At 34.7% G+C, this 18,451-nt stretch overlaps 5 protein-coding genes and 2 pseudogenes across 6 annotated transcripts in view; 3 read left to right on the top strand and 4 right to left on the bottom strand.

Annotated features, from left to right (window-relative positions):
* LOC104738415 (replication protein A 70 kDa DNA-binding subunit D-like) overlaps positions 1 to 1,293 on the top strand; it is a 6,591-nt gene extending 5,298 nt beyond the window's left edge. The window contains exons 7-11 of the mRNA XM_010458593.2: positions 91 to 169; positions 252 to 396; positions 486 to 646; positions 745 to 865; positions 960 to 1,293. Coding sequence (XP_010456895.1) covers positions 91 to 169; positions 252 to 396; positions 486 to 646; positions 745 to 865; positions 960 to 1,178 — 725 coding nt within the window. The 3' untranslated portion in view covers positions 1,179 to 1,293. The remainder of the gene's footprint in view (positions 1 to 90; positions 170 to 251; positions 397 to 485; positions 647 to 744; positions 866 to 959) is intronic.
* Positions 1,436 to 4,425, top strand: LOC104738406 (DEAD-box ATP-dependent RNA helicase 10). Its single transcript, XM_010458589.1, has 13 exons — positions 1,436 to 1,757; positions 1,950 to 2,109; positions 2,199 to 2,268; positions 2,362 to 2,424; positions 2,521 to 2,595; positions 2,692 to 2,811; positions 2,935 to 2,976; positions 3,065 to 3,139; positions 3,242 to 3,388; positions 3,469 to 3,606; positions 3,710 to 3,821; positions 3,906 to 3,994; positions 4,109 to 4,425. The coding sequence occupies exons 1-13, from the start codon at positions 1,622 to 1,624 to the stop codon at positions 4,241 to 4,243; spliced, it is 1,362 nt and encodes a 453-aa protein (XP_010456891.1). The 5' UTR covers positions 1,436 to 1,621; the 3' UTR covers positions 4,244 to 4,425.
* Positions 4,592 to 7,528, bottom strand: LOC104738399 (ras GTPase-activating protein-binding protein 2-like). 2 transcript variants are annotated; one of them, XM_010458581.2, is made up of 9 exons: positions 7,402 to 7,528; positions 6,724 to 6,903; positions 6,340 to 6,637; positions 6,024 to 6,244; positions 5,739 to 5,910; positions 5,532 to 5,653; positions 5,389 to 5,454; positions 5,210 to 5,273; positions 4,592 to 5,136 (listed from the first exon to the last, which is right to left on the bottom strand). In XM_010458581.2, exons 2-9 carry the CDS (start codon positions 6,901 to 6,903, stop codon positions 4,865 to 4,867), a joined length of 1,395 nt encoding a protein of 464 aa, XP_010456883.1. In that variant the 5' UTR covers positions 7,402 to 7,528; the 3' UTR covers positions 4,592 to 4,864. The 2 variants fall into 2 exon arrangements, with proteins under 2 accessions (XP_010456883.1, XP_019093232.1); XM_019237687.1 differs by having other exon boundaries at positions 5,389 to 5,451.
* On the bottom strand, positions 8,407 to 8,817 carry LOC109127073. Its single transcript, XM_019231397.1, has one exon. It carries the CDS (start codon positions 8,773 to 8,775, stop codon positions 8,407 to 8,409), a length of 369 nt encoding a protein of 122 aa, XP_019086942.1. The 5' UTR covers positions 8,776 to 8,817.
* Positions 9,984 to 11,451, top strand: LOC104756794 (annotated as a pseudogene).
* LOC104756781 lies at positions 13,259 to 13,661 on the bottom strand (annotated as a pseudogene).
* Positions 14,738 to 15,145, bottom strand: LOC104756773. Its single transcript, XM_010479423.1, has one exon. It carries the CDS (start codon positions 15,104 to 15,106, stop codon positions 14,738 to 14,740), a length of 369 nt encoding a protein of 122 aa, XP_010477725.1. The 5' UTR covers positions 15,107 to 15,145.

Raw genomic sequence — 18,451 nt, 5'->3', positions numbered from 1 at the left:
TTCAAGGTAATGTTGGATTTGATCATTGAACAGTATGTTTTGACTTCACACTTGTTTGAACCTATTGCTGATTGAATCCAATCTCCCCAGGTGTATCGTTGTCCACCATCAGCAGAAGCAATGTGGTTATAAACCCAGAATCACCAGAAGCGAAAAAGTTGAAATCTTGGTATGCCTTTTGGATTGAGTCAGCTGATACAATAATAAAGGTGAAACTTGTCTGTCTTTTATTTAATCATCGACATTTGCAGGTTCGATACTGAAGGCAAAGAAGTATCCATGTCTTCAATTGGATCAGGGATGAGCCCATTAGCCAAGAGTGGATCTCGGTCTATCTATACTGACAGAGTCCTTCTTTCTCACATCACAAGCAACCCATCTTTAGGCGAAGAAAAGGTACTAAACTCTGAAATTCAAGTTCTGGACCGAAGTTGCTTAATTATTGAGTTATCCACTTATATTATCAGCTTGGATTTCTGTTGCAGCCTGTATTTTTCAGCACTAGGGCTTACATAAGCTTCATCAAACCAGACCAGACAATGTGGTACCAAGCTTGTAAGACTTGTAACAAGAAAGTGACGGAAGCACTTGACTCTGGTTACTGGTGTGAAGGATGCCAGAAAAAATATGAAGAATGCAGCTTAAGGTAAGATAACTCAGATTCATATAACAAACAAAACTTGGGTAGAATTTAAACATTATTTGTTAGACATCTGAAAATATGTCAACTTTGGTTGTTGCTAGGTACATAATGGCTGTGAAAGTCACCGACTCATCTGGAGAAACTTGGATTTCCTCATTCAACGATGAAGCAGAGAAGATTCTTGGATGTTCAGCTGATGAGCTCAACAAACTAAGATCAGAGGTAAAGGAAACAAAAAACCATATAAAAAGCTAGAGCTATATAAGCAAGCATTCCGCATGTCATGATGTTTGATTCAAATCTAATTTGTTTGCAGGAAGGTGAAGTGAATGAATATCAGACAAAACTGAAAGAAGCAACCTGGTCATGTCATGCCTTCCGAGTTAGTGTCACGCAAAATGAGTATAATGGAGAGAAGAGGCAGAGGGTAACTGTGAAAGGAGTAGCCCCTGTTGATTTTGCTGCTGAAACAAGATTGTTGCTCCAAGACATCTCCAACAAAAACAACAACAAAGCATCTCAGTCATTGTTTTAAGTTTTCACTTTTTTTTCCATAAAAACGTCTCTAAACTTTGCTTGTAATATAAAATTATTCTGCAGTTCACAACTTCATATTATTAACCTAAAAGTTAAAAACTTGTTCTTTACCTTTCTTCAAATCAGAAAAGTTATTGACCAATTTGATGGGCTTTTGTTGAGACCAAAGTTATATAAACAAGGCCCATACTTGGCCCAATCAGACTATTAAAATAACAATATAACTAAAACCCTTGATAGCCAAACAAAACTCGCTCTCTTTTTTTTTTTGTTTTGTCTCATTCGTTCACTAGAGTCTCTTCTGATTTGTATACCCTAAACGCAGCTAAAGCCCTTAATCTCGCCGGAAATCTTAAAAGACGCGATTTTTCTTAACGCCGTTTGATTCCCTTAGAGTCTTTGAGGTCCAGGAGATAGTGAATTTGTCGGTCGGTATTGAAAATGGAGGAAGAGAACGAAGTGGTGAAGACGTTTGCAGAACTTGGTGTGCGTGAGGAGCTTGTGAAAGCTTGTGAGAGATTAGGATGGAAGAACCCTTCCAAAATTCAAGCCGAAGCCCTTCCTTTTGCTCTTGAAGGTAACGCCTTTTTGTGCTGTTACACTCTCTTTGTTTGTGATGATTCTTATTGATGTTTCCGTACGATTTTGAGGTTCCTAGTTCTGTGTTTATGTCTTTCCGAGATTGAAAAGCTTGAAACTTTTTGATTTTTAGGGTTTATTATATCATTGCAACTAATTGGAATCTGATGTTTTAATGTGTCTCGTTCAGGGAAAGATGTTATTGGACTTGCCCAAACTGGTTCTGGTAAAACTGGAGCCTTTGCGATTCCTATATTACAAGCACTTCTTGAGTATGTATATGATTCTGAGCCTAAGAAAGGACGTAGACCTGATCCTGCCTTCTTCGCTTGTGTTTTATCTCCAACTCGGTATGATTTGCTTCCCCAGTTTCTTCTAGTGTCTACTTTGTTAGCTTATTTTAATTGGATTTTGATTCTTCTGTGTTCCTTCTCTCCAGAGAGCTTGCAATCCAGATTGCTGAGCAGTTTGAAGCTCTAGGTGCTGATATAAGTCTTAGGTGTGCTGTGGTAAGCTCATGCTTTTAACTATGTTTACCATATTTCAAATATTCCTGTTATAACAGTGGTTTAAAACTGAATATGTTTCCTGATTTTTTTCAGCTTGTTGGAGGTATAGACAGGATGCAACAAACTATTGCTCTTGGGAAACGGCCTCATGTTATTGTACGTTTTTTTGTTCTAATCTTATGGTCATTTCTTTGAGTTACTGCAGTTATCATAAGTGAACTTAGTAGCTAACTATGTTATGTTGTTTCATAGGTTGCAACACCTGGTCGTCTTTGGGATCATATGTCTGACACAAAAGGCTTTTCTCTGAAATCATTGAAATATCTGGTATACTAATGCTTATCTTTGGTGGTCTTTTTTTGGTTTGGTTTAGTCTGTTCAAAGATCGTATCATTTTGGTATTTATTTCACATTGTTCAACAGGTTCTTGATGAAGCAGATAGGTTGCTGAATGAAGATTTTGAGAAATCTCTTAACCAGATTTTGGAAGAGATCCCTCGTGAACGTAAAACATTTCTTTTTTCAGCGACTATGACTAAAAAGGTAGGAACCTTTCTTGACAGTGTTGTGGTTTTGATCGATCAAACTGTCTCTCTATAATCTTTTGGAGTGGAAGATCTAAAGGAACAATTTATTAAAGTCACTGAATTTGTTTTGTCCTTTTAGGTTCGAAAACTTCAAAGGGCATGTTTGAGGAATCCTGTGAAGGTATGGAAACACAGAATGACTTGATTTCTTTTGTCACAGCTATCATAGTTTGAGGTATAACTGTTGTATGTTCTTTGCTTTCTTTCAGATTGAAGCTGCCTCTAAATACTCCACAGTCGATACTCTTAAGCAGCAGTATCGGTTTGTTGCTGCTAAATACAAGGTACCTTATCTACATAACTAAGCTTGTAAATAGATAATAGCAAGCACATAAGAGGTTTTTATTTTCTTAAACTATAAGTAGCTTATATATCCACTGTATCAGGATTGCTATCTTGTATACATTCTGAGTGAAATGCCTGATTCAACATCAATGATTTTCACCCGAACATGTGATGGTACTCGTTTTCTGGCTTTGGTGCTTCGGAGTCTTGGTTTTAGAGCCGTTCCAATCAGTGGTCAAATGACTCAGGTAAATGATGCACTCCTGTTTCTAAACATTTCTGGACTTCTTCTCTCAAGATTTTCTCATTCTTTTCGAAATATTCACAGTCGAAGAGACTGGGAGCTTTGAATAAGTTTAAAGCAGCGGAATGTAATATCTTGGTTTGTACCGATGTGGCTAGTAGAGGGCTCGATATCCCATCAGTTGATATGGTAATCAACTATGACATTCCCACAAATTCAAAGGTTAGCCCCTTTCTTATTCAGATGAATAAGATATCTTCTTTCTTGTTTCTCATGAATCCATGATCTTGAGAACACACATTGATCTTTCAAATTTGGTTCATAGGATTACATCCACAGAGTAGGAAGAACCGCTCGTGCTGGACGTTCTGGTGTCGGGATATCACTTGTAAACCAGTATGAGCTCGAATGGTTTATACAAATAGAAAAACTCATTGGTAAGTAAATAAACCTGCGAGAGCTTTTTATTGTTTTGTTTTCTCATGGGATACAGACATTTGACTCTATGCTTGGACGCTCAGGCAAAAAACTACCAGAATATCCTGCTGAGGAAGACGAAGTCTTATCATTGTTGGAGAGAGTCCAAGAAGCGAAAAAGTTATCCGCAATGGTATATTTACTCTTCACTTTTACTACTACATGTAAGAAGGTTTAGATGTTTTTTGCTCTTAACTTCAATTAATAACTGAAATATGTGTGTTTTGTGTGGCAATTTATGTTATAGAATATGAAAGAGTCAGGAGGTAGGAAGACTAGAAGGGGAGAAGATGATGAAGAGAGTGAGAGGTTCTTGGGAGGTAATAAGGACAGAGGAGGTGGTGGCCAAGACAAGAAATCTTCTAAGAAGTTCAAACGATAAAATGACTCTGTTTCTATTGTTTCCCGGCAACTCCACTCACCGAAGTTTTGAATTCAAGTTTTCCATATGAACTTGGGAATTTTAATCAATTTTTGTACTCGTAATTTTTTTCTTTTCTGTGTGCTTTGTTTCTTAAAGACACTATTTATGCTATCAATATATTAAAAGAGGTTTTAAAAGCTCTGGTGTCTGTTCTTGTTGCTCTGCAGCACTTTGTTTAAAATATTATCAGCAGAAGTCTGATTTAATTGGTTTCCGATTTTACGTGTTCAAGTTGCCTAATGCAACTTATGAGTCAGATAAGCCGGTCTTGTACACTTCGTGTGCTCTAACTTTGAGAACAAAAAACTAAGAACACAACTTTATAATGCATTTCTTATGAAATTGAATGTTTATGAAGAGGTACAATACCCAAAGAAAGATTTAAGGATGAAAAACAAAAACGAGGGAAAAAAAATTCAAGAATAATGAAAAACTAAACCCGATTAAGAAAAGAAAAAAAAAAGAAGCCAAAAAGGACTTACCACATCAACTCAACTCAAGTAGTAGGCAAGAAAAGATGCAAAACAAAAAAAATTAAAACTACTCTCTTGTAGATGGGGGCACCATTAATAAGCAAAGTCAAGATGAAGCACCACCTCGAGGCGCACCACGACCTCCTTCTCCACGTCCTCCTCTTCCACCCCCTCCGTTTTGAGGAACCCTTTGATAACCTTCTCCTCCATTTCGTGGGTTTGAGCTCTTTGGTCTGCCAGAAAACTCACCCCCTCCTCGTCCATAGCCTCCTCCTCTGCCTCCACCTCCACCACCACGTCCTCCTTTGAAACTTTCGTTTCTGAAGCTTCCTCTCCCGGGAAAGTATCTTCCCCTACCACCTCCATTGTTGCCTCCTCCTGCAAAATAACACATCTTTTAAATACACAATAAAATCTTCATAAAAATAATGAGGTCTCTCATGTTTCATACCTCGACTGTTTGTTTTCTTCTCCTCTACAACAGCTTGACGATCCCCAATTGTAACCGGTGAGGCCTACATTAACCAACACAAAGAGTCAAGACTTTTTGAATAAACCATAACATACGAGCTCGGAAAGACTTAGGATTAAACGTGGTAAAAAGAGATAAAATCAAGGCTATGGGCTTACATCAAGCGCACTCTGCTTTCCGCTAGCTGTTTCAAATTCCACAAAACCAAAACAGAAACCTTGCTGCTGAGAGTCACAAAAACGTGTAAGGAACCAATAAGGCGAGGCGTTTTGGAAGAGATTGTAGAATTTATATATCAAACCTTATTGCTTCTGACTTGAATCCCCTCAACCTTGATTGCACCAAAGGTTTTGAACACCTCTTCAAGTTGTGTTGGTGTGGAGTCAAAAGGTAAATTTCGGACATAAATCGAATGACCATCATCTGTAATAAACAAGTATAGACCATCAATAACCAAGGGAATTACGCATATTCAAACAGCCCACATGCAGAAAAAGAATTTACGGACCATCCACATCAACATGGCTACTATTTTGAACATTCTCAAGAGCTGAAGCCTCGGGTGCTGCTACATGCTCCGCAGGACGAGCGCTCGTCTTCTGGTTGGTACTGACTGGAGCTGCTCTTGGCTTGTTCCGAGAAACGTGTGTTTGTGCTGGACCACTTTTCATCAGTTTCAGCTGTTGAAACACATAAAGACTTCGTAAGTTTTACTAAAAACGATAAAAATCTTAAGGAAACAACGAAAAAAAGAAGAAAATAAACAGTTAGTTAGTAGGCGGTTGTGACTCACGATTGAAGCATAAGAATGCTTAGGAGCATCTCCTTGAGGCACTGATAAAACTTCATTATGGCTTAATTGAGTTGGAGGTTCAATAGGCTCAACGTCGACAACAACTCCTTCATCTTTATCAGAAGGATCATAAACTTCCGCGACATTGTCAAGATCTTCCTCCTCAATGGAAGCAACTGGCTCAGGTTCTACCTCAGCCTCGTGACTAACGTTAACACGTTCTGACAAGAAGTACGGTAATGTTAATATCCTAACCTAAATAACAGAGTGCTATGTAGCAAGGAAAACAAAAAAAAACAGTGATCTTTCATCGTACCTGGTTCCACAGGAGCCTGAACATCCCTGGTGGTTCCATTGATGGCGACAGAACGGGCTTGTGTGGTTACCTCTTTCTCCTCAAGGAATCGAAACACGTCATTCAAGACAAAGTATCCCTTGTCCTGTGGAGCCAAGAAAAAAGTTTGACTAAACTTCTTCCTCACATTATCGTTTCCAGTCAAGCGTCCTGTAACCAGGACGATAACACCCCTCTCATGAGACTCCTGAGCATCCGCAGTTTCAATCTCGGCCGTGTAGTCTTCATATTTCAATGAAAGAATCTTATCATTGATCGCCTGAAATCCAAAAGTGGAACCATATTAATATGTAACCATATTAGAGGAAAGAGCAATATGGCAATGTTATATAGTAATAATCTCACTTGCATAGTTGTGACAGTAGTCACAGCACCATTAACATCAGGTCGGGTTAGCAAGCTCGAATCCTGATAAAACCGATGGACTAAACCAGGGGATTGGTGAAGAATATGATAGTATTGCTCCACAAAGGCACGACCAACAACCTCAGCACCAGGGGAAGGGTTAGCTTCCTGCTGTGCCATCTACACTCAACATATATATATACACACAGATTAAGAATCAAATTTTACATAACTTAAAGTTGAACATTAACAATTAATCAAGTGTTTTTTTAGTAATTTTTGGAGACAATCTTCTCTGAACTAAATCGTTTTGATCAATAAAACCTAAAAGGCTGATTCGATTTCGTAGAACTCAGAATTAAAAAGTCAACGATCTAATTAGAAAGTATAATGATTTCACTGTTCAATATGAAATTAAAACTCAAACACACACAAAAACCCTAATATTACTAAAGATCACAACACTTATTAACAAGAACAACACGAATTCAGAGCAGTAATTAATGAAAACATATGATGTTTTATCACAAAGTGAATCGAGGAGAAAAAAAAAAGTATATATTTTGAAGAACGAGTCAGATCAAGCTCGATATAGAAAGAAAGATTAAGATTGGAGCAAATCAAGAAAGAGTAAAAGAAACAGATCGAATAAGGAAAGGAGTGTAGTTGTGTAGTTACAGTGATCTGAGGGGGGGGGAGAAGGACAAAGAGAGATCTGCTGCAGATGCTACGAAACAGAGGAGAGGACGAGCGAGATAGCGACAGACGGAGAAAGAGAGAGAAAGTAAAAAAGGAGAGAGAGGAGGAACAAAAGTACGGAGTTTAGTTTTAGTTTAGTTCAGTTCAGTTCGGTTTGGTCCGGCCCACGAGGACTTTAAACTTTTGGGCTTCTCGTTCTAGTTCTGTCTTGTTTCTGTTTTTAGAAAAGTATTTGGTCTTTCTTGTTCATTTTTAGAAACTTGCTAAAATAAAAATTTATATGCAGTGTTATCTTGCGAATGTGTTTGGGTTGCTNGGGGAGGGGGAGAAGGACAAAGAGAGATCTGCTGCAGATGCTACGAAACAGAGGAGAGGACGAGCGAGATAGCGACAGACGGAGAAAGAGAGAGAAAGTAAAAAAGGAGAGAGAGGAGGAACAAAAGTACGGAGTTTAGTTTTAGTTTAGTTCAGTTCAGTTCGGTTTGGTCCGGCCCACGAGGACTTTAAACTTTTGGGCTTCTCGTTCTAGTTCTGTCTTGTTTCTGTTTTTAGAAAAGTATTTGGTCTTTCTTGTTCATTTTTAGAAACTTGCTAAAATAAAAATTTATATGCAGTGTTATCTTGCGAATGTGTTTGGGTTGCTGGATAAAGTTTATTAAACCCGTTTACATATTTCATAACTTACGAGTTACGACATATCCTAAAAAATTTATGAAAACAATTCCAAATTCTGAGTCATTGCAAGATTAGATTCATAACTCGATGTTTGATGAGATATGGTTAACTTGAAATGGGAGGTGCTACTAATGACAACCGAAGAATGACTAATCACCGGAATGGAAAAAGAGAAAAAAAAAATATTTCTGAAATGCTGTTATTATATTTTGTATTTTGTTTGGGGTATAACATGTTGAATTAGCTAAAGTTATTTAAAATTTTGAAAAATAAAAAGAAATATCTCTATATTATATTATAATTTAAACTCTATTTTATGGTAGGAGGAGCTGAACCGGCAATTCTTAAACATTGTTCCTTTAGCATAGGAGGGAAAAATGGATTGAATGGAAGTTTCGGTATGCAATTGGCTTCGACATCCAAGAATGCTTTGCAACAAGCAGGACCTATGTTACCAAACTTTCCTGTAAATATGGATTGAGAAATCTCTGTAACACATCCAGGAATATCCATCACCACTGACCAACATTTTGTAATATCATGTAATCCTGGCAGACCCGGAATTGGTTGAAATGGAAAAGGAAAAGGAAATGGAGCCGGAAACTGCGGTAGTTGAGCGTTTACCGAGACCATGACACAAATGGCTGCCAGAATAAAAAACACATTTTTGATAGACATGATAAGATATTGCACACTGGGAAAGAAAACCCTTCACAAATATGTTTCTTTATCAAGATTGGTTTTGATGGATGAACAAATAGTACAATCGTTGTTATTTATATGGGAAACAATAAAAGCTACTGTATCAATTAAGCTACTGTATCAATTATGTTGAAGAAACGTCTTTGGATTTTAATTACTTGATATTAGATTTAATTTAGCCGTTCATAGTATATTAATTAATGTTGACTATGTTTAACGTATATAGCTAGTCAGATATATGTTTAATGCTTGATTTGTTATTGGTTGATGAACAACAATAAAATATTTGCTTTGCTAGATGAAATGAAACGGAACATTGGTAATAATATAAAATTTTCATTAATAAAATGGTTTTGTTTAAATAAATTTTTATTTTTTATTTTGAATCTATCTTATTCAAGTTTGAATTCTAAAAGTTCCATACATTTAATGGAGTTTGGTTTAGGGGTGAGATTTTGGTGCCCATATATGTTCTGAAAATTATTTGATGATTAGCTACAAAGTTTAGCATTAGTATCATAAGAATCTGAAGCTGAACTGTAAAAGCCAAATGTATCTGGTTGTGTAATTGTTATCTCTAGGTCTAGTACATTTGGAAGTATATCGACTTTATTTTTTCTTTCTATTTTTCTGATTCTGTTTTTCTATATGACAAGAGATCATAATCACTGTGACTTGAGTATTTTCATTTGTCATTTTTTTTCTTTGAAACTGTGCTTTGTGGTTTTGATTCTTGTTTACTTTCGAGAAACCTTTCATGCATCTTATTTAATGAGGTGTGAATTGCTATATCGTAGAGTATGAGTTTGCAGTCTTAAAAAGTGACTAAATATATCATTGCATCTTCTTAAAAAATATATCATTGCATACAATATCATAAAATCAACTTTATTATCAATACAATAAAAGTAGAAGGTGGATCTCTCCAGTGTTGACACCTCAGCTTTTTAGTTGAAGGAGGAGTTGACACATCAGTTAAAATGTGTAACCAATTAAATTATAACATTAATACAAATCAGCTATAATTTTGCTTACATGTCATAATTATATCTGACCTTTCCATTCTCCTCTCGCTTCACCATGTCTCGAGGCTCCCATCGCTTCGAAGAAACAATCCCCAAATCGTTTCATCTGTGTCACATTTGCCAAGTTTTTTTTTTTTTTTTGGTTGGTACTTATATTGATTCGTCTGGAGCTTATATAGAGAATTATGGGTTATGAATCTGAGACATGGCCACATGGGCAAGGAACAGAATGTTACGTCAAAGGAGATTGCTACGACGGAGAATGGAGGAGAGCTCTAGAAGATGGACACGGTAGGTATCAATAGAAGAACAAGAATCATTACATCGGACAGTGGAAGAATGGGTTGCTGAATGGTAATGGGACCATGATTTGGAGCAATGGGAACCATTACAATGGGTCTTGGGAAGACGGAGCTCCTAAAGGCAATGGAACTTTCCGATGGTCAGATGGGAGTTTCTACGTCGGTGTTTGGAGCAAAGATCCTAAAGAGCAGAACGAGACTTATTACCCTTCCACATCTTCAGGGAATTTTGATTGCCAACCACAATAAGTGTTCTATGTTGATTTGAGTTCATTTGTGGTTTCTACATGGCAGAACGCAGTTTTGCCGTCTCAGAAAGATGCTTCTTTGGTACGGTTCTTTGGAGCAGAGTAGTAATGTGAATATGACCAAGAGTAGTAAGAGGCCGAGGAGGAGGTTCGTTGATGGAAGAGTAAGTTATAGAAAAATAGAATTGATGAATAATGGTTCTGGTTATCTTCAATTAGATGATAATACAGAGAGTAATAGATCATCATTAGGGCCATTGAGAATACAGCCTGCTAAAAAACAAGGACAAACTATCTCTAAAGGGCACAAGAATTATGAACTTATGCTTAACTTGCAGCTTGGAGTTAGATAACCAAAACTATTTTTGTTTTTCATTTTGTATTTGTTTGTTTTGCTTTGTTTGATGTTGAGTGTTGTTTTCGTTGGGAAGACATTCTGTAGGAAGACCATCACCAGCACTACGTCTCATGATCTGAAGGCTTCCGCGTACGATCCAAAGGAAAAACTTTGGACGAAATTCCAATCTGAAGGATCAAAATACACTCTTCCACACCATTTTTGTGAGTTCAAATGAAAAGATTATTGTCCTGTTCAGGTTATAACCTCTCTTACTTTTGATTTCTTTTCTTGTGGTCTTGAGAAAACATATAAAATATTTTGTTTTGTGTAAGACTCTCCGGAAACTATCTAATGTGGATGCAATAGATTATAAGTTATCAATTTGTGGGAATGATGTCATCAGGGAGCTATCATCTCCAAGAAAAAGTGGAAGCTTTTTGTAGTTGACCAATGTTCGCTACATAATCAAGACTATGAAGAAGGCATAAACTAAAGTAAGAGCTGCATTTTAACCGCTTAATTCTGATTATTATAACTCACTCATGTGTTTGTTTTTTTCTCTTAACAAGTTCTTATGAAGATGCTCCCGGCTTACTACAATCATGACAGGCAATGTGAAAACACTTTTACGTGTAATTGACTGGCACTGCACAGAAAAATGTCCATACCCTTATTGTATTCATGTCTCTGCATTGTTGTTGTTAACATTTTCAGTTGGATGTACTGATGAGAAAATACTTGCTTCTGCATATTCGAATTATGATAATGGGTAATCTATTTTGTACTGGTCACTTCATCCATAAGCGGTTTGACATCAAAGGATCCTCTCATGGCCGTCTTACTAATAAACCAGAGTCTGAAATCAAAATATGATGCTCAAAAATCAAAAATTTGTATTTCCGATTGCAAAAGAATGGTCCAAGAATTCTGCAGGTGATTGATTCATTACTTATATCTCTTTTCACTTCTTTCATTAGTAAACCCAAAAATTCGAGTGTTTGATTTCTACCAGGCAAGTGGACAAAGACTGTGAAGTCATTGAACAAGAGAGACTCATAGAATAAAGTCTCTCAGTTGGTCTGATAAAGACATAAACTGCCTGAACGAGGTTCGACCATGGGATTACTAAAGCTATTGTAAACTTTGATAAAGACACATAATGTAATCTCTCGAAACTTCTGGCAAAAAGGTTTGTAAAAAGTTTTTGAACGAACATGGAGGCTATTGGTGGTAAAACACAAATACATTGCTCAACAAAAAGGCTAAGTAAATTAATGTCAGCTCACTAGAAAATAAATTATATGTCCTTAGACTTTTATTATATAGTATGTAAATGTTGTAAATTCAATTTTTGACTCAAATATGATCATTTTCACTTGGAAAGAGAAAATATATCATAACAAGAGTTGAATAAAAATGTACTTTCCAGTTTCCATAGCATCGTAATACAAGCAAAAAAAAAAAAAACATTAGACTATTACAATAATAAAAAAAATTAGGCAACAAAAAAAAACTAAAAACAAAAATATTAGCATTAAATATTATCAAAAACTTTATTAATAATGAGTATTGATTACAAACAAACAACTTACAAAAGTTTTAGTTTTAGAAAACACAAAACAAAAAAATACTTTTTTAGAAAAAAACAAAATATAGCTCCGCGGCGTAGCGCGGGTACCAACCTAGTTCAACTAAAATTAAAACTAACAGTGATTTAACATATAACTATCTTAACAAATCTAATTTTTGGATGGAGAAACTGCTCCAACATTTCTTGAGCATTGTTCCTTCAACATATGAGGGGAAAACGGATTAACCGAAACTTTTGGGATGCAATTGGTTTCGACTTCCAAAAATGCTTTGCACCAAGCTGGTCCTATGTTACCAGACTTTCTAGTGATTATGAATTGAGAAATCTCAGCAATGCATCCAGGAATGTCCCTCAATGTTGACTAACATTTTGTTATATCAGGCAATTCTGGCATACCAGGATTCGGGAGGAATGGAAATGGGAAAGGATAGTGTGATAGTATTCTAGTTTTGTCTTATTTCTGTTTTTAGATAAGTATTGGTCTTTCTTGTTCACTTTTAGAAATTTCCTAAAATAAAATTTATATGCAGTGTTATATTGCGAGTGTGTTTGGGTTGCAGGATAAAATTATAGACCCCATTCACATATTTCATAACTTACAACATATCCTAAAAGATTTATGTAAACAATTCAAAATTATGAGTCGTTGTAAGATTAGATTCATAATGTGGACTCGATGTTTGATGAGATATGGTTAACTTATTGGCAGGTACTATTGATGACATCTAAAGAATGATTAATCTTGGCAGGCGCTATTGATGACATCTGAAGAATGACTAATCCGGAATGAAAAAGAAAAAAAAAAAGAAAAAAAAACTTATAAATTGAAAATGCTGTTATAATAATATCTCATATGTTTTTGGGGTATAAGTGTATAACATGTTGAATTAGCTCAAATTATTTTAAAATTTTGAAAAGTAAAAAAGACGCGTCTCTATATTAAAAGTTAAACTCTATTTTGTGGTAGGAGGGGTTGCACCGGCAATTCTTGAACATTCTTCTATTAGCATAAAAGGGAAAAATGGATAGAACGGAATTTTTGGCATGCAATTGGCTTCGACATCCAAAAATGCTTTGCAACAAGCAGGACCTATCTTACCAAAATTTTCCGTGGATACGGCTTGAGTAATCTCTCTAGCGCATCCAGGAATATTCATCACCACTGACCAACATTTTGTTAATCCTGGCATACCCAAAGTTGGTGTATGTGGAAAAGGAAAAGTAAACGGAGCCGGAGCCGGAAACTATGGTAGTTGAGCGTTTACCGAGACCACAACACATACGGCTGCCAGAAGAGAAAACATATTTTTGATAGACATAATGAGATATTGCACACTGGAAAAGATAACCCTTACAAATATGTTTCTTTATCAAGGTTGGTTTTGATGGATGGACGAATAGTACAATCGTTGCTTATTTATATTGAAAGCAATAAAAGCTACCATATGAGTTAAGTTGAAGAAACGTCTTTGGATTTTAATTAGTTAATACGATATTAGATTTAGTCGTTCATAGTATACTAATTAATGTTGATTACGTTTAATGTATATAGCTAGTCAGATATACGTTTAACGCTCGATTTGTTTTTGCTTGATATGATGAACAACAATAAGATAATTTATTATATGAAATATGAAATGAAATAGAACTGTGGTATTAAATTTTGTGAGCCGTTTTATAAATTTAAATAGTGTCTCCAATCGAACATGAAACGAGCGGCATTAACGAAAAAAATTTACAACAAATAGTGACTCCCCTCAATCATCTATATATTTTAAAATTTTAACCAATAAACCGAATTTTATATATATATTTTGAATCTATCTTATTCAGGTTTGGCTTCTAAAAGTTCCATACGCTTAATGAAGTTTGGTTTCGGCTGGGGGTGAGATTTTTCGTGCCCATATGTTCTGAAAATTATTTGAGGTTTAGCTATAGACCTATAGTTTAGCATTAGTATCATGAGAATTTGAAGCTGAACTTGAACAATCATAAAACCATATATCTGATATGCGAATTGTTATTTCTAGCTAGCCTCTAGGTCTAGTACACTTGGAAGTATATCAACTTTGCTTTTTTCTTTATAGTTTTCTGGTTCTGTTTCTCTATATCACAATCACTGTGACTTGAGTATTTCGTTTTCTTTTACCCAAAGAAAAAAGAGTATTTTCGTGTTCCTTTTTTTTTTCTTTGAAATTGTTCTTTGTGGTTTTGATTCTTATTTATTTTCGACAAAAAATTCCATACAATGTAGTTAATGAGGTGAGACTTGCTACATCGTAGAGTATGATTTTGACGTCTTGAAAAGTGACTAAATATATCATTTCATCTTCTCAAAAAATAGTATCATTGCATATAATATCCATAAAATCAATTTTATTGTTCAACTAAAATTAAAAAACAATGATTTAACATATAACTACTTAAGGAATCTAATTTGTGGTAGGAGGAACTGCTCCAACAATTCTTGAGCATTGTTCCTTCAACATACGAGGGAAAAATGAATTAACCGGAACTTTCGGGATGCAATTGGTTTCGATTTCCAAAAATGCTTTGCAGCAAGCTGGTCCTATGTTACCAAACTTTCTAGTGATTATAGATTGAGAAATCTCAGCAATGCATCCAGGAATATCCATCAACGTTGACCAACATTTTGTTATATCAGGTAATCCTGGCATACTAGGATTCGGTAGGAATGGAAATAGGAATGGGAAACGATAGTGTGGTAGTAGTATTTGAGCATTTACCGAAACCACAATGCATATAACCGCTACAAGAAAAATCACGTCTTTGATAGCCATGATGAAGAAAATAGGAAGTTTATAGTGGTACAAATGATTCTTTTCTTGATTATGTTTCTGAACGATGAAGAATACTGACATCCTTAGTCATTTATATAGAAGAAATGAGCATTGGTATTAGTTGTCGTTTTGAAACGTTTTCAGACTTTTATTAGGTATTTAATTAGCAGTTTCGTTTTTTTTTTATCACCAGTTTAATCAGTTTCTAATTAGAAAGTATCGGGTATCGGCCATATGTGATTTGATTAAGGAGATGAAATATAACCGATGGCCTTTAATCAAACCGGAGTAGCTCAGAATTAATCCATTAAAGAGGGTTTTAATTATGAACACACATTTTCTGTATAAATGTTTTTTTTTTTTTGATACTAGTGCATAAATGTTATGCAAAGTTCAATGCATGGAAGGTACAGTTTTGAGTCATGGGATTGCTTTATCTTTATCTAGATCCAAGCTCGAAAAGCATTTATCTGCAATAATTAATTTTACAATTGTCTCCTATGCTTATTGCTCCCCCCAGACATTAAAGGCACTACTTCAGTACTCCATCACAGTAACTTTCTTACTGCATTATCTCTTTCCTTTTGGCAGGTTCATATCTTCCGCTTTGTCTCCTCTCAATCCCTCGAGCCTATTTGGCTTACCGACAACAGAGGAATCCAAACGGATATTACAAAACGAAATTCAACAAACATAATCAATTCGTTCTACACCTTATAAGTACCATATCCATTTTTTATCCATATATAAAAGCCAATACTTGTCTTAGCATATAAGACCTTGTGTATTTTGTCTTATACGAACCCGTGATTTTTTATATTTTTTATTTCCAAATATGACGAGATAGTTGGTTTGCTATTGATAATAGTAAAAAACACAGAGAGAAACGAGTAGTTTGAGTGCAGCAAACTCTGAAGATACCTTTACTGCATCAATAATACAAAAAGGAGAAGCAGTTATCTATGTATGTATGTCTGTCATAATGTCAGCATCAGCATGTATATACATATGGGATGTATTTATGTGGTTAAATAAGTTTACTTTTTGGTGGGTTTTACTCCTTTTGGTGTTGTCTCTTGCAAGGACATGTCCTTGTCTGTCTCAGCATGAGCCTTCTGCATTTACTGACGTTCAGACCCGAAAACGACGGCTCAGTACCAAAAGACAAAAAGAAGAAGAGGCTCTTAGACTATCGTGTACTGTACTGTTTGATAATGAACGACGACACCGTTTTCATTCTTTTGTTTTGATTCTCTCTAGTTCTAGTATAGTAATAGAAGAGAGATGTGGATGTTATGATTCGTTGATATCACATAATAACGCAAGTATGCAAATTTGGATATTTTTTCACAATTTGTTAGAATTCTGGTATTTTAGTCCGATTTGTGACTCTCTACACGGTCTGATGGCGATAGCTTAAGACCAACTTGTCCAACATTTGTTTTTTTTCCTTCTTTTTGTGGAAAATTACAAAATTTCCATTTTCGTAACATTAATATAATATATATACAAAGACTCTGTCAGTATTATTGGGTTGAAATTTGAGACTCTGTCAGTATTTCATATTAGATCATAATTCAGTAACTTGACAGAAAAAGAAAAAAAAAGTTTAGGAGAAGGGAGTATGCTAATTCTTTTGAGTAATAGTATAATGAATTTATATAAGTTTGAAAATAATTAGGCTAATATTGACCTAAAACGTCTTGATGGTTAAAGATTTAAAGACAATAACATGTTGTGAATTTTGGATGCAAGAGAATCGGTATTCCCACGTCAAAAGACAAGACTGTCCAATCTAAAAAACATGAAATGAGTTTATTATATACTAAAACAGTAAGAGAAATTCCTCTATGTTGAAGAAAAGTATAGGCAGGCATGTAAATATTCTTAAAAGTAGGGCGTAATTAATATATATACATATAGAGTGAGTTAGGGTTTCTAGTGCCTAACTATATTTAGTTTGAGATATGATATGGCAACGAAAAACAAACCTGGTAATTCAAAAACGAAGCACATGGAGAGTTTAATAATTGAACAGGCTGAAATTTTAAAAAATTTGGCAGAGTTTTGGCATAACTCAGCTAGCCTAAAGTCAGAAGTGTCGAAAATCTATTATGTATATATTAATATATAGAAAGATGCAACTGTCGCGTATATGGTATTGTCTGTATAAGGATCACAAGATCCTATATTTATGCTCAAAAAGTAGGGAAAATTAAGCCCAGAAGCTCAAGTCCCGTCATCATCAATCATCATTTCTCTACTTCTTCGTTTGTGCAGTCCAGAGACTTTTGATAACCATACATATATATTACTACTGACCTATCTCCTATATATTAATAGAAAAGCACTCTCACTAAAAAGCTGAGGTGTCGCGCTCACAGAACTCTTGTACCATTTTAATAAATGGTCTTACTTCTCATTACTATTAACATAAATATACCATTGAATATATGAATTAATGTTTTCTATTAGTTTTAAAAAATGAAAGATTTAATTAACTTTTAAAATCCAAAAATGTATTTAATTATCATTTACATAACCTATTTAATTATTAAAAGTAAATTACATTTCATAAAAAATTATCATTTTTTTTAAATGCTAAAGTTATTTTCCTATTTTGAAAAAATCTGGTGACTATTCAACTATATTTAAAGAAAAAGAATAAATTATCACAATAATCATAAAAGTAAATTACATACCACAAACAATTTAAACTTATTCACCTATTTAAAATTTTGAAACGCAAAACATATTCTCCGGTTTCAAGTATCAAAAATTAATTATCACAAATATAATCTTAAAAATAAATAAAATTTCACAAACAATTTTAAATCTATTCACCAATTTAAATTCTTGAAAAAACAAAAACTTTGTCTTCTATATAAAAATTCTAATGAGTATTTAAATATATGTGACTCAACAATCTTAACATGGTATCCATGTTATTGAATTTTTTAAAAACCCTAAAACAATCATTTTTCCTACGAATTTTTACCAGAACTACACTTTTTGATTATTTACCACTTTTTATACAGTTTCTCATTGTATTTTTACACTTAGGATTAGTTTAAATTAATTTGATTAGTCTAATTAAAAAATATCGCTTCATCTATTTAATGGCATAATGATGTAGATAACAATGTGAAACATAAAGATGTGAATTTGATTTTAGAAACACAAAAGACATCAAAATTTTCTCCACCAAGTTAAAATTCTGGGTCGACTCTGGTACACTACCTCAACTATATCGGTTCTTCGATATACACCCTAGACTTTTTACCTCTTTCCTAAAGATCATAAACAATTTTTTACTCTATTAAACATCACAAACTATACATTCTC

This window comes from Camelina sativa, chromosome 2, assembly GCF_000633955.1.
Source record: "Camelina sativa cultivar DH55 chromosome 2, Cs, whole genome shotgun sequence".
In the NCBI taxonomy this organism is placed as follows: Eukaryota; Viridiplantae; Streptophyta; class Magnoliopsida; order Brassicales; family Brassicaceae; genus Camelina; species Camelina sativa.
Note: the sequence above shows the minus strand (reverse complement) of the source record. Positions and strands in the feature narration are given on the sequence as shown.